The 16,600-nt window shown below is 37.8% G+C and overlaps 1 protein-coding gene across 1 annotated transcript in view; it reads left to right on the plus strand.

Annotated features, from left to right (window-relative positions):
* The first annotated feature begins 7,327 nt into the window (after positions 1-7,327).
* The window catches only part of GRXCR1 (glutaredoxin and cysteine rich domain containing 1), a 34,038-nt gene continuing 24,765 nt past the window's right edge, over positions 7,328-16,600 (plus strand). Inside the window, exons 1-2 of the mRNA XM_052682520.1 lie at positions 7,328-7,723; positions 16,530-16,532. Coding sequence (XP_052538480.1) covers positions 7,328-7,723; positions 16,530-16,532 — 399 coding nt within the window. The remainder of the gene's footprint in view (positions 7,724-16,529; positions 16,533-16,600) is intronic.

Genomic DNA, 16,600 nt, shown 5'->3' on the forward strand with positions numbered 1-16,600 from the left:
ACAATTATAATTTAAATTTAAAAAAACAAAAACAACAACAAGTAAAATGAAATCCTGATTTCTTTGTAGAGATTTCACCAGGAAGCCTATAGATAAATTCACATATAATTTAACGTTTACTGGAGAAGAAAGCATTACAATTTTGCTATTGGTTTCTTTGCCACAACCTCTACCTGTTGGATCTTATTTTGGATTTCAGGTGAGAGAAAGCAGATGGATGCTGTGCCAGGAATTCCCGAGGCTGTAAAACCCATGGAATTGTTTTGGCATTGAGGGTTCCTGTGGAGACACACAGTCTCCGCCTTTCCTTTGCAGTCTGGTTAATGAGCCTGTAAATAGAATTAGCTCAATCTAAGCACTGAAAATCTTAGCTGAAGTGAAAAGAAAACAAGATTAGAATAGCATACTTGTTTTGGTGCCACTAGTTTCCTGAGGAATGCAACAAGACAAATATAATGATAATAACAGGACAAAAGCATATGTGACCAAGGATGTGCGATTCATTATAAAACCACTATCAAGCATTATCAAACCTCTGCATTAAATTGTTCAGATATCAGAATGCTGGATGCTCAACTCAGAAGTTGGTGTTTTGCTGGTTCTAAGGAGATTCAGGGTAACTAAAGAAGGCATCTTATTTTTCTTTCCCCCCTCCCTCCCCACAGTACCATACTACATGCATACCCTTCTAATAAGGCTTGACAACTTTTTTTTTTTTTTTTTTTTAATATCAGATAAGGGGCCCAAAGAAAAGACTGCAAAGTAGAATTGTGAAGAACTGAATTTACACAGTTTGAGCAGTGTACTGAACTTTGGGGAAAGAGCGGGTAACACTATATGATTTATTAGCAAGGGGTTTTGAAGTTATCAAAGCTGAAAAAGCCATCTGTCCTCCCAAGCTTTTCTTTCCTCTGTATATCCAGAAGTACCTGTTTTAATGTTAGCAAACAGAAAAGGAAGGGCCCCCCCTTCTGACAGTGCTCCTGATCCCATATACACCTCCTTGGGCTGCCCTCTGACAGTCCTACACATGTTAGGGTCCTGTAGCTCCCCCCAAGCATTCCTGTGACCATGTGCAAACCACCTCCTGTCCCTCATTTACACAGGCTAAGCTCTTCCTTTGTCAGCGTAAAGCAGCAATTTCATTCTGCAGAAGCATGATTTCACTAGTTGCCACAGAGGAGCACTTGTAGATGTTATTTCCTTTTAGCCTGGGTCATACTGGGTGAGATGATCCCAGTTTGGTGGCTGAGATGTGCAGAGCCTGAATGATTCAGTGACTCATGCCTCTTATAATTTGCTTAGCCATTAAGCAATCCAATACTCACATCCTTTACTGCCTCTCTCTGCTCACCTCCAGGCACATTCATTGCTTAGTGAGGTGGAGAAATCACACCAGTCCAATCTGGGTTCAATATGGTCCTTCTGCCTCCTGGCCTTATAAGGAATCACCTTTGGGAATTCACAGCTAATAAATCTCCTCCGGGCTAAACACGATGAAGCTGATGTGATACTGCTACGCTGACCAAATGAAACACTATTATTTGTTTTCCATCCAGGTTTCAGTACATTTGTACATACATAAATGTTTCCTTCACCAATACTGATAGTGACCATATCTTCAATTAAGAACAGCACAACAATCCAGGCACTGAGCTTATCAACTAGAAGCCAGAGAGAAAAATCACAGAGTAGGCAGATCATCTTTCTCATACAGAGTTAATTTGCTGTTACATATGTAAACAGTAGTGTGCACAGCTGAAGATAAAAACCACAGCTTCAAGAGATTTTGGAGTCTCTTCCCCTCTCTCCTCCCCAACAATGATGTGGAAAAATGGATAGCAAACAACATGTAAGGATTTATCAAATTTTGAATAAAAGAAGTCCACAGAAAGATTCTAGTGATACCATTTGCTAGTAATAATATACCTAAATGAAAGTCCTTTATCTTATTTTCATCACTTCTACTCCCACATGCAAAGTAAAAGCTAAGCTGCATTGTTATATGTTATTACCTCTGGACTATCTGCTGTCTACAATCACAATAATGGTGTAATTTTCTAAGGAGAAAAAAAAACCAAACCGATAGGAGGAAAACACTGAAGATGATTTTCTCCTCTGAAAGCCAGAGATGCAAACAAAGACTCTAAATTAATAGTTGTATTTTTTGAGCCAAAAACATGAAATCTCATAAATGCTACCTAATGGAAATTCTGAGGGAGGCATGCCTCAGGTCAGATATAGGATTTTGGCAGATACTTGCCTGCTCAGCAACAATTTCCATACAGTCTGCAAGCAGTAGCATATTACATATCACTGCAGAAGAATAAATCTGGTTAAGAGAGAGTTGATAGCACTGGTTCTCTCCAAGGTAGAGTCCAAACCCACATATTACCAGTTTAAAGCCACTTGGTATAAACCAACCTGAAAAACATTTTCACAATGCAAGAATAAAATTTTAAAAACCTGAAGCCTACTCTCAGTACCTGTAAGTCCCTTTCATTTCTTTAAAAGCATCTCAGAGTAAAACCAGCAAAACTATGTAATTATATCTTTATTGTCTCCAAAACCTTTTAAGAGAGCATTTAAGTAAGGTCACTTACTAATGAAATGCTGACAGATCAAGGTAGAACTCAGTAGCTGTTTAGAAGAACATAGCAATATGAGGAGAAGACCACCACATCCAATTAGGATCACAGGGAAAGTTATTGATGCAGAATGCAACAACTTAGCTGGAATTTGTACAAAATACTGGAAGCACAGGTGCCTACTTTATAAAAATGGCTAAAAGGTCTTGTATCTGGTATACACATGCATATAAGTATTTAAGAGTCACAAGATGATAGAAGCGTGCTAGAATTATATTTAAAACTTATAGCTGAATTACCCAGAGATACAAGATTTTGTCTGTGAACAAAGCAACCCTGAAAAACTTACTTAGGCTACTTAACAAACCGTAGTTTCAGGAGGAGTAGTTCTAAACTGAGTTTTACGAGCATTAGTTATTTACTCCCATTTTACTCTAACATAACTGAACACTGGATTCATACTTCCAATACTTGTGTTACATTCATTTTTCTGTAACAGACCCAGTGCGTAGTCCACCTTCCTACTGGAAGCTAAGAGAAATAAATGTATAAAATTATGAGGCATCTCAGGACAGGGTTCCAGTATTTCTGATGCTGGTGAGGCTGTTTCACATGGAGCTCTGAGAATGGAAATGACCGTGAAGCTATAATATTGATTATACTAGGGAACAATATGACAGAACAACTACCTCTTATTTCACATGCTTCTAGACTCTCTTTAACTTATGGATCGTAAAAAAAATAATAATACATAAGGAAAAAATACAACTGCTCTTTTCTCCACACAGTTGTAAGTCTAACTTTTTGCATAATGTGATTCATTCTTGAATAATTTGGCTCACCTGACCTAATTGCAGTAATTTAAAGGGTATGTACTTAGGCTAAATTAGTAAGATAGCTTTTTGCTACTCTCATGTAGGAAAGATGCAGTGGATTGCATGCTGCCTATAAGAGCATGGAAGATTCTCAGAAGTCTGTCTGGGAGCAGATATCAGTCTTTTAGGCTGAACTGTTTAGCACCTCTCCACTGGGCTTCCTTGGGGGCAATTTCCTGAACTGTATGTTAAGAAGTATGTCAATAACTAACAAAAGAACCATGTTCTTTATTCCTTTCAACTTATTGATAAAATTGTAAGTGGTTAAGTTTGAGGATTTTACTGGAAATGATGTTACCAACATCAAGCTAACAGACTGGGCTGGTTCCTTGTCACTCATTCCTTCTCTGGAGCCCAAGAATGGATACAGTGTGTACACAACTGTAGTACCTATAGTATGTAAACCTCTAACACAATGGATAGAACAGCAATAACAATAAAGCAGCAAGGTCATAGACTGCAGCAAATGTGGACTTTTTCAAAAGCAACATCTGTTTTCACAGAAAAAAACAAACCAAAGCAAGGACATAATCTACCTTCAGAAGGCCTCAGGGATGCAGGGATTTCCAACAAGATATCCTTGGCTTCACTGCCTACTCTTAAATGAGGTCTGGGAAGGGATGGATCCTGGCTTCACCCCTTCTCGTGACACAGGTGAATTGCATGCACCTGAGCTCCCCTGGCTTGGTCCTGTCTTCCTAACAGGTGTTCAATGACTGATTCAAGCCCTGACTTAGCATTTCCACTACACAGTGATTCTCTGTTCAGGAGAAATCTCTTATTTTCTCCACATGTTTTGTGTTTACATATACTGACCATCCCATCCCAATGCCCAAATATTAAAATCAAACCAAGAAGAAAAAAAAAAAACCAATAGCCAAATGTTAAAAGAAGATTCATTGTTAAGAGAAGGAAATATATCATTAGTGTCAAATCTTGTGACTTTATTAATTTTTTTTTTAAAGAAATAACTGAATGAAGGTAACTTTGTTGAGAGAAGCTAGGAAATGAGAAGCACAAATATATAAATTGTCAGAATGCATCATCAGTGGATAAGCAGGGTTAGTGTCAGCATTCATTACAGGAGTGAATAAATTTAATTATACAGGAGAGACAGATGCTTAGTCAAATTCTATCCTTTTTATTTGTTGATATCTTGTTCCACAGATGGTACAAATGTGCATTTCAGTTCTTTGAACTCTCAGATGTCTTATGTCACGAATATAATCACTTTAGAGTCTGTAATCTGTTTCCTGCTGGCTATGTGTACTTGCCCTGAAAAGTCACATTTACTCAGAGAAGATACACAGCTTGGAATGTCAAGATGAAACCTTGTGTGTACATACCTCTTTCAAGGGGCATTCTCCACTATGCTTTCCTGCTTTCTTGTAGAGAAAATCCTGCATACATTTGGTTTTTGTTCTCATAACCAGACACAAACATGTTTTCCAGTGAATAATTGGATTGCCATGAAACTAAGTGACAAGCCAATTTCCTACTAGCAGAGAATAAGTTATTAATAGTATTTGAAGTATTTTTAAAATGTTGTACAAATTAATTCTATATTACTTCAATGCTACATTAGCTTTTTAAATCACTTAGATATCATCAAATCTTCCACTTTGTCTGGAACTAGAATGAAGTGGTTTCAATGTTAAAAAATATACAGCATCATTTAGAGGAGATTAAAAATATTATAAATATGTTTTGCGAAATGTTTCTGTTGTAGAAGCTCAGATTTCCTTACTTGTGGCAATTCATTGCAAAGCACTTGTATTTTATTTAATTAAAAAAAAAAAAAAAAAAAGAGTAGTAAGAAGAAGATAATTTCAGCAGATTTCTAAGAGGAGATTACACTGGTAATCATATAATACCATGATACAGCCTGTTTTGGCATAGGCAACAGGCTCAATGTCTTATTTAGGTACCTTCTGGCCCTATTTGGGTAATTACATAAAAGATATTTTGAAACAAGCATTCTGCTACGAAATACTAATAATTCAAAGTCAGCTTTTAGTAATAACGAACAACATTTGCTATCAAATCTCCTGTGGGCAAGCAGCTATATTACAATGAGTATCAATCCACCCCCTAAAATGAATTTCAAAAGGTATCTGCATGCAATATTAGTACTGACCATTTTTATTCTCTGAAAGATGAATAAAAGTTAGTTTTAACTCCAATAACTTATTATTTTTACTTATTTTTTTTCTGTGTTAGTAGTATTAGTTGATAATGTAGCAAACTAATGTAGTTGATAGCACAGTTGATAATACAGCGAAATAGGTACAGCTGTTAATATAGTGACATTTCCTTTTTGAAAGAAATATGAGAACTACTAATGCTAGAAAGTGCCACTAATAAATTGTGTTCCTGTTTTACAGGTGAAAAATAAGTAATTTCATATTTTCTTCTGAAGAAGCGTGATTTTGGGCAGAAGTGCAGCATTTAATGTCTCTTGTTCAAAAGAAAGCTGCAATAACTGCCATCTAATTGCTGAATGATTGGAGCTCACATTTCCAAAATCTTGTCCAGAAAGCCTCCTCAGATGCCTGAAGCTCTGCAGCTGCTCATGTATTATCATTCTGGAATGGCTGAACATCTAGGGACTCATTTCTTGCCTATACCTGTCTGAGGGGCTCAGGCTTCAGGATGCCATTCATTATTCACGAGGCTAGAGAGAAAATGAAGCTTAGAGAGTGCATAGGGAACATTTGCCAGGAAACTGGGAAAGGAATGTTATTTTCGATGCTGCTCTAGGTGATTATATGCATTTTACTTCAGATGGAGAAAATGAAAGTAAAGCACTGTAAGTATGGATTTCCATGCTTTGTGTTCATATGTTTTACTACATTTATGGATCTCCATGCTTTGTGTTCATATGTTTTACTGCATTATATTGAATAGACATCCAGAAACTTGAAGTTTCTATAGCATTTATACTAAATATATATACCTGTAGTAAGGTGCTCAATATTGCTCCAAGCTCTGCTTATGACTTCTTGTGGTGACAGAATTTGCTCACCTTACTGTGGTCCTTCATTTCTTTATTTGCCGCTTGTTGCCCCAATTAATTAGTTTTCTCCTATTCGTTTGTTCACGTTCCCTTGGTGAAGTCCTTTGAGAAAAACAAGAACATAGAGCCATGGTAACTGTGTGATAATAGCAGTGGCTTAGTTCAATTTAATATCACTGCGTTATTTTGTAGCAAATTGTGACTGATTTTCTTCTGCTCTGTTAGTCTGTGAGAAGGCCAGCATCACAGAACACTGAGTCATGGCTCTCTTCCTAATTGCTGTAAGCTTACATAAAAAGAAAATTTTGGTGACTGAGGTATGGCTGGTAGGTGAATCAAGCGTAGCAATGAAAGGTGTTCCCATCACCAACTCCTCTTCAGTGTTGAGGATGACAATTTTCACTTCAGGTGTAATGTGCATGAACAGCCATGCATCTACAGATCTTGTGGAAAACTCTTCCTTTTTGCCTTCTTCAGCAAACAAAAATTGCATTTACACAAATTCCTGGAATGTCTTTGTCTGGGTTCGTCATGTACAGTTCTGACTTTTTATTCAAATAATACAATTTCTCCCTTTCTTCCTTAGTGCTAAAAACTACACAATGGCTCTTTAATATTTAATTGATGATATCATTTTACAGGTTTTAGTTTAAAGGTAACCATAGCACAAACACATTCATTATTAAGCGCTGAATAGCAGCGTAGGTTCTTGGGAATCCTCTGGCTTAATATGAGAATCCTCATCAGAAGAAAACAGCGCTGGTATTGTTGTTAAGCGTGACAAACTGGCAGACCCGATGGACACCACCCTGGAACAATGCAAACTGCTTATATCAGTGGAAGAGACCATGTTTAAGGGTGAGGTGAAGGCGGAAAATGAGAGGCTGTCAAGGAAAGTGCGGTTCCGTGTGGCATCCTCACACAGTGGCCGGGTGCTGAAGGAGGTCTATGCTGATGGGGAAGCCACCGACTCACTGGACTCTGAATACACCAGCAGCTCAGAGACTGACCAGACCAGCCGGCTGAGCGAGGTGGAGGGCCAGCAGAATGGGCACGGTGGCTCTGAGTGTGATGAAAATGAAAATGAGCAGGATGACTTACTCATTTTAGTCCGAGCCACAAAAGAGAAGGGTTTTGGTACAAAGCGAGTCAACATTCTCAGCAAAAATGGCACAGTCAGAGGTGTCAAGCACAAAGTCAGTGCTGGACAAGCCCTCTTTGACAACTTGTCAAAAATATTTCAGGTAAGTGATGAGTTCAGTTGGCTGCAAGCCCAGTATCTGTCTTTTTCAGCTCCTCACATTATTATTTTCCTTTGTCCAGAGCTCTCTCATTGATGATTTTTCAGACTCTGAATTCAGTTCTGCCTCATCTCCCTTGCAGTCCACTGGCTGCTCTTGCATGCAAAGGCTCATTGCTCTGTGAAGTTTTTCTTTCAAAACTGACCTAAAATGTGATGACTAGTACTGGGTATGCTGTGTTTCCCATGTCAGAATCAGATAAGAAATGGAAGAATTAACAAGAGATCTGCACAGTTGATCTGTATGGAGACGCATTGTGTTTCCACTCCTGTTATATTAATTGTAATGAGTTTGCAATATAAATATGTATACTTGTAAATTCCATTGTGTTTAATCTGCAAAGTAGATCAAATTAGATGCAGGATGGCAGCAATGAAAGTTTTCCCACATGAAAATTTCAGAGGAATGAAATCTTAGTTGGAGGTCTCTTTCATTTATGTCTGTTTTCCACTGAAGAATATCTGTATTTGAAATGGTATATGCCACATTGACCCCATAGCTAGAGAAAGACAGATCTCATAAAAAAAAATTTGACATAAAGTTCTAAAAATGTAACTTCACATATATAAACTATGTAGATATGATATTCAGGTCTTTAAATCTTTAATATTCAGTCAGGAGAACAACAGGTATGGAAACAAACTCTAAAGTTTATTATAATCCAGGATTACACTGCTTGATTTGAATTGCCTGTAGTTTACTTCAGTGCATCATTCTTAAAAAAAGTATGCAGTTTTAAAACACAAAGAGTTTGATAATAGTAATTATTGCTCTTTAGTGTTAAAATGAAACATTCTAAAAGTTCTTTGTTACTTTGAAATTGTCATTTCATAATACTTTAGAAATGGCTGCTGACTGACACTGTCTTGCTACTGTATATGAACTTACCCCCCGTGCTGTACTTAATATTTTTGTCCATAATGATGTTTCTTTGAGAGATGGCTGTTTCAAGGATGGAATAGCTGTAATGCCTGTGTTTGTCACAGAGCAGTCACATAGCTTGCTTTCCCTATACATATTCATTGGAGACTTTCCCTACTCTTACAGAATTTTAACAAACTCAGTGAGGACTTCTCTAATTAAGTCTCAGTTAAGAAGTCTTAACTGGTGCATGTCTGTTTTCCAGCCCTGATTCTAAATCCCATTCCATGTTGTTTTGCTACAGAGTATACTATCTCACTTCACTACCAGCCTCATTACCACATAAATTCTTCCTTCTACATCACTAACACCAAGCTAAGAAATTTGAATCAACAAAACAAACAAATAGAATCATCCGTAGGCATTTACACCTCAATTAGCATCTCTCTTGTCTTGCTCTTTCTATCTCCAGTTCTAGACTCAGAGGTTCAGGGACTGAAGTTAATATAATTGGATAGCAATAAAGTTTTATTCCTAGGAAATCGGCACTATTTCTATGAGATATTTTGCCAGAAGAAAGGAAGGCTTAGAAGTAGTCATAGCTATCTGATAGCTTCAGAAAATGATACATAGTAAAGTCAACCATAGCTGTCCATAATAAGAACTGGTAAAATAATAAACAACTTAAAAAATGATAAGGATATTTAATTTGTAGTATTTTACAATATAAGAAACTGGGAAAATTAACCTAGATGGAAATTAACAACAGTTCTTCATACAGCAGTTAAATAGATTTAAGAAATCTGTGCTAGAAGCACTGCAAAAGCAATAATAATACAGATTACTATTGTAAAGCAAATGAAGACAATGTATGAGAAGTACAGCTTCTTGCTTAGGCAGATCTAGATGCCTGATTCCTAGAACTGTGTAATCTTACCTCAAGCGCCTGCTGGATCAAAGAGATATATTCAATGATGCAGAGAGCATCAAGATTTAAGGCTTTGTCACAAACAAGTTCCTGTTTCTTTACAGATAAATTTTAAAGTGTACTGAAAATGATTGTTTGCATATCTTTTAAGTTATATTGTGAACTAATTTTCTGTGCTATGTGGTAAGCACAGAGAAGAGAAAAACAAAGTTTGTCTTTGGCGCTGGTTGAAAATGACCTGATTTTGATGTGAAATAAGATCATACTCCATCTAATTTCAAATGAGTACAACTTTTAGGATGATGTTGTAGGATAACTTTTCATTTTCTGCAAGTATGTTCCAGACAATTGATTTTCCAGTAACACCACATAAAGAGCAACAGGAGTTCTCCATCCAAAGATTCAATAAGATAGAAACATCTATGTTAGAAGATATAAACAAACAAACAAACAAAAACCTCTTAATCTGGGCACTTTCATACATTTTTTCTTGATTGTGAGGCCATCTGTTTCATTCCACTTCTCTTGGGCAAGCAGCACTTAACATGTAAAAGTAGGTAAGATGTATATGGAATTTCTTAACCATGTGAAAAATTTGTCTCTGCCCCTCTGTTGATTCAGCAGTAGATCATCTCATTATACATGTCTCAGAGTCAAAGCAGATACTTGGAATCTCATGGTATACTCATCTTGACAGTCCAGAACCCCAAGTACTGATAATTTCTTGAATACAAGCACTTAGTATTTAATGGATGATTTATTAACTAAAATGTGCATGGAAGAAGGCAAATACTGAACATGAGTGTTTTGTGACCATCAAGTAGGGGTTTTTTTTGGAACTTTTCTGCAGCATCATTATTACGATCCTTTAAATTCCATCTGGAAGTCCCTCCACTATCCTATTATCCAAAATCTCCAAGTATTCATGTGGTAGTGGAGAAGCACTTAATTCAGACAATCTAGGGATAAAAAGGAATTTGTTAACTAAGCTTTGTTAAGTCATTCAGTCAAGACCTTAGATGTCTGGTATTCAGAAAAAAATTATAGCATATCTGTGATAAAAGCACTTGTGTATTTTTAACATTCCATGGAATAATTGTATTTTACAATATTTTTTCCCACAATCGCTAACCACGCTCTTTCTACAGAATTAGTTCAGACATCACTTCCCCACAACAGTCTTATCCAAAAAGCTTTGTATCTTCTGGAGTTCTTGGGAAGGTGAATAGTATGAAATATGTAATACAGGAAATATTTATAGGAAGAAATTTTTTGTTATTATTTTTTGATACAACTCTGTTCTCAGTAAGAATGTCTACTGCCAAGTAGATGTGCATCCTCAGCTATGTATTTCTGCAACCACGTGCTGAGCACTTCCATCACCAGCACAACCAGGGGCCTGATTTCTGCTGTACCATAAGATGACAAACAAGGTCCAACATATTGGCCTGTCCAACAATTGTCTTGTGTCCTTGTCAGTGAGATGTCTCCATGGTACAAGGCAAAACAGCATGCATGTGGGTTGTCAACTCAGTTCCAAGGCAGGCCATACTAAGGGCAGAAAGGTGAGAAGAAACCAGCCCAAATCACCTTCTGGGAAGCACAGTTTTTGTGGCAATCTCTCCAGCTTTTTCAATGTAGGGGCAGATGCTACAAGGAGAACATTCCTGTGGCAGGCATCTTTCAAATGGGCAAGGTCACTGCAGCTCCCCAGTGTACATCCTATCTTACCCACAGCTCAGCCCATCCCAACACCAAGTCCAGCCCATACAATCCCACAGTCATGCTCACGTGCCATCTACATACACCTCATGTGGGACCTGAGGGGCAGCTCATTCTCACAGGCTGCCGTGATTGAACAGTTGGAAACATTTTACCCACAAGAAATATGCACAGTTCAAAAAATACTGAATAATGGAAAGGAACAAGAGCTCTTGGCCTCCCTGGTCACACACACACACTCTCAAAATAAGTGAAATTATCTCCTTCTGAAACATTAAAACTGACAGCTCCAGCAGCTCTGGAGCTAGGGGTCTGACCTGCTAGTAGCTCCTCTTCTCTGCATATCTAAAATAATTGTCATACATCAACACATTTTTTTTTTTTTTTTTTTTTAATATTTAACTTACTTCTGAGAACTTAAAATATGGTGCATGACGGATGAATCCTGTGTTATCTTGTAGAAAAGTAGAACAAATTATTCTTGTTTCCTTGAAATAAATGGCAAGCAAAAATCCTTGAGTTCCCTGGCACTACGAAGTAGGCAATGATCATTTCACGCCAGAGCTGTTTTCCCACCCAGTGTGTGTAGTGATGGAACTCAGCCAAAGTCTTCGCACAGGTCCCCCTCATTTTCACATTTCAGCATGGGTCTCTTTCTCTAATCTCATGCTTATACACTTCACTGGCCTTCCAGCATACTCTGAAAGGTTTCTTTCTGCTAAATTAGCTACAGATCTCATGCTCAGGCTGGGCTGCTGATGTCTATTATGAAAGGGCAGGCCTAGTTAACAAACTTGATTAATGCCTTTGTGAATACTGCATCAGAAGGGATGTGGGAGAAGAGAGACATAATGTGTTTGGTTAAGTTGCACTGGAACTTTGGTTAAGTTTGCACTAGATATTTTCCAGTGCAGTATCTCAGGCAGAGCTAATATTTAAGGTTTTGAAGTGCAAGTCAATATTCAGTGAGATAAAAACTTACTAATACTTGGAGAAAGAAATTGGAAAGAGTTAAGAATCAGGTGGAAGTTTGTAATGAGAATGAGAGCTTCTGAATTGGTTAGACTTGTAGTCCTCTCTTTTTACTTGTTAGTGACCTGGAACAGTGAATACACTGCAGGACATGCAGGACATGCATAACTTACAAAACAAGAAGGGCTGCCTAACACCAAATCACAACCAAAATAAAATGAAAGACAGCAGCAAATGCAACAATCTTCCAAAGAAGGCAGATGTTACAAAATTGCTACAGTTGAGAAAGTTACATTAAAAAAAAAAAAAAAAAGTGATTACAAGAGCTGGTTTCTGCACAGCCACTATCTAAAAAATGTCAGAATAGCAGAATAATAAAGAAAAGTCCACGAAGATCATCTAGTCCAACTATCAACACATCTCCACCATGCCCACTAACCATGTCCCTCAGTGCCACATCTTCCTGTTTCTTGAACACCTCCAGAGATAATGACTCCACTACTTCCCTGGCAGCCTGTTTCAGTGCATTACTACTCCTTCTGAGAAGAAATCATTCCTAAAATCCAACTTGAACCTTCCCTGGTGCAACTTAAGTCCATTACTAGATGTTCAGGCCTGAGCATTTCTAACTGGAGCCTGGAATTTGTCAGTACTTAGAATACTAGTATTTATTTTTGTCATGTTCTCCTTTAAATCAGTAATAAAACACTAAACTCAGATAAAACTTACTAGGCTGTTAATGATATTTTAGTATTTGCCATTATTGGACTTGAAAAATGCATATTTGACTTAAGATTTAAAATGATGAGTAATCAGACTATAAACTACATAAACCTCTGGAAGTGAAGTATAGTCTGTGAGTCCAAAAAGATTAAGCTGACTGTTTTTAGAAAAAAAATGTAGGTAAGAGGAGTCTTGATTTTCCAGTATACTCAGTATTAGGAAGCTAAGCAAAAAATCCGTAGTTGTATTTGTCACCCCTTCAAGACAGACTCAGTAACTGAAAAAAAAAAAAAAAAAAAAAAAATTGCTAGGCTTTTATACTAACAGTCTGATTAGCTCATCCCAGATGTCAATCCGACCTGCCAGCACACTGTGAGACCTCAAAATTACCTTTGCTCTGAAGTGTTGTGATCCTTCCCTTAGACAGATTGAATGACACTCCCCAGCACAGTCTGTGAACAACCTTGATGTTTGGGTCTCAAGCATAACCAGGTTCTTCCAGGAACAGGATGCAGACAGCAGTGAGAAGATCATTCTGCACTCTGCAACTTCTTTTTGCTGGTGAGAAAGCAGCTTCTAACAATGGATGGATACTAAACAGAGTTACCTCAGGCTGATCCCAGTCTGAGGGCCCACAGCCCCAGCAGATTGTGCAGCCCACTGCAAAAAGCTAGAGGTACTGCTGTGTGAAGCATACGCCACGTGGCTATTTTCCCAGAGAGATTTATTAATAAGCCTCATCCCCTGGCCTTTTACTTAACAGAGGAAAGAGCAAAGAAGTTAAGCTTACGCTGCAGTGAAAAATGTATTGATGGGGTACATATATGTAATACTAGAGCAAATTATAACTTCAGGTATAGATTAAAAAACTCCAAAATGAAAAAAAAAAATAGGCTTATGAAGAAAGACCTCATCCAAAATTGATTTTCCAAACCACCTTCTCTGAAAGGCAGTAAAAGTCTTTTATTAAATGAAAATTTGACTAATGATCTGCCTTGGCCATGCCTCTGCATCTCATCATTGACAGGACCTGACAGCTCCCTCCTACACACCCTGTGTGAACTACAAAACAGGCTTTCCCTTGCCTGGCTCACCTGCAGGTCTCCATGCAGTAGGTGTCCTCTGAGCATGTGCAGTGAATCTGATCCTACACAAAAATGCACATAAGCAGATGCTGCTTTGTTACGGAATATGTCTGCAGGAGGCAGTGGTGGGAGGCAGCTCCAAGCGAGGCTGTCACAAGACAGACAGCATGAATAAGTTACTAGGACAGGAGTGGGGGACAGGCATGCTGACTCTCAGCTTGCCATCCCAAATACTACAGTTCAGCATCATGCTTAATTCCTATTTCTTTATTCTTCCCACTTAAGCATTATACTGTGATGACATTTGTTTAACATGGAAACATATTAGAAGAGCCTGTAGCTTGCTTGTTAGGGATGAGATCGAAGTATGTAGACATGATTCAAAAGACTGCAAATAGAAATGTTCTGCTACTTCTCTGTATGCCTTCTTTTTGAAGAGAACAAACCAGTGTGCTTGCTCTCTGGCAGCAAACATGAATGCCAAATGGAATGTGATGCCTCCTGACTGTACTGTGCACAATTCCTAAGCATGCTGGCCTTGGGAAATTCTCTGAATTGAAGAGTCATAAGCAGAGACACTTAAGGTGAAAATGCCATATATGCTTCCCATCCTCTTGATTTTAGTTACGTGAACCATCCTATTATGCTTAATTACCAGTATCAGTTTTGTACATTCATTGCTGACGGTTGAGTGCAAATTAATTACCTCACAATCAGATACTTAAGGGTCTCCACTGCACCTGAGTATCTCAGGTGAGGCATATTTTAGTTATATTTGCAATTAAGGAAGGAAATATTTTGCTACATTGGCCCAATTTGTCACTAGTTTATACAATCACACAGCTGTGCAACTGCAAAAATATGATAAAGAGGACAGAACTAATTTTTTTTTCCCAGAAATATTAGTTTTAAAGAGTGAGGAATTTTATTTACTTTGGTGGTGTGGTTCTGCAATCACATACTAAAGATTCCATTTTATGCCACAAAAAGTATTGCACTTATTAGCAAATTAATTATGCTACAATTCCCTGTAGTTCGGTGAACCTAGAATTGCTTCAGTTCTTCATTAAGGTTTGCAAAAGTGATATTTGCAAAATCTAGTTAGACAAAGAGATGTGTGCCAGATAAATGCTCTGTTACAGTGACACAGAAAAGCAGCATTTTAACAGTTGCCCTAAAAGACATTTCAGGAGTCACCTGCTGCTGATTCAGTTGTCATGTAGGTGTCATTAATGACCACCTTCTTCCTTAAGGGAGAAGAGATGAAGTCATGCATTATTTAAATACAATGTTTGCTGGACAGTTCTAGTATGTCAACAGCCTGCTCTGACATTAGTCTGTTACTGCTGACAGTTCATTATACACTTCACCAGCACAAGGTAAACTATTAGAGGTTTGGAAAAACTAAATGGTTAAAGAGATGCTGCTTTTTCTGCCTGGAGTTTTAATATGTGACTGTTAAGTTTGACAACCCATAAATTTTTAGCTTAAGTGCAATAAAACGTGCTTTAGAATGTAATTTGTCAGAGAGAAGAATATTACTTTCATGCATGAAGAAACATCCAAACTAGATTGTAAAAAGCACAAAAGTAAAATCTTACTAAAAATCTCCTAAACCTTATAATTTAAATAGTAATTAGGGCAGCATCCTCAGGCTGGTAACTTGGAAAACAGGCAGGAGAAAAAAATACAGCTTTTCAGCCAAAGTGGCAGACCTCTGCACACTTGTATTCTGGAGAGCCTGTCACAGCATGTCTTCATGCCTTCCATGATATAAAGCAACATAAATGGTCACAGATGAGCAGCTGGAGTCAGTGAGGTAGAGACTCATTTCACACATGACAAGAAAGATGACACAAAAGCCATCTGCATTGCTAGTACAGATTTTGGAAAATAATTTTAACAAATCTAGTACAATTTTTCTTTGTAAGGATATCTAGAGACAGCATCCATCATAATGTCAAAACAGTATGTCTTCTGTAACCCCCACAGTAACACTGCATGCAAACTTGCTCACTCTCCCCTCATCACAAATTAAAACGGGAAAACTTACTGGCCAATATTCCTACAACGGTAATGCTAAGTGCAATGTTTTCTCTTGCAGTGGCAAATCAATGCTGGCAAAGAAATATCTTTTTAAGAGTTGAAGACTGGTACAAGCTTTAAAGACGTTAAGAATAGACAAGAGTCATGCAATATTACTTAGTAAATACCTATTTCCTTGAGCAACTTCTGTGGTGAAGAAAGCGGTCTGTTTCTACACCTGCAGTTACAGCCTTTAAAATAAAATGTTCTTTTCCTGCCTGGCTGCTCACATCCCAAATGACAAAGACTCTCCCTCCTGGCCATACAGACAGCTGTGAAACATTTTGTTCAAGTGCAAAATATCACAAGAGACAGACTGACAGTGACAACGAGAAGTTTTAACCATTACCAGTAGAGTTCCTTCCACGTATAGCAGGTCTTAAAGTCTGCTCCTGGAGAACATCCCTTTCCAGGTGTGGGCCAGTGCCCTTTATCTCCAAATAC

Source organism: Tympanuchus pallidicinctus, unplaced genomic scaffold (genome assembly GCF_026119805.1).
Source record: "Tympanuchus pallidicinctus isolate F22 unplaced genomic scaffold, pur_lepc_1.0 scaffold2, whole genome shotgun sequence".
Taxonomy (NCBI): domain Eukaryota; kingdom Metazoa; phylum Chordata; class Aves; order Galliformes; family Phasianidae; genus Tympanuchus; species Tympanuchus pallidicinctus.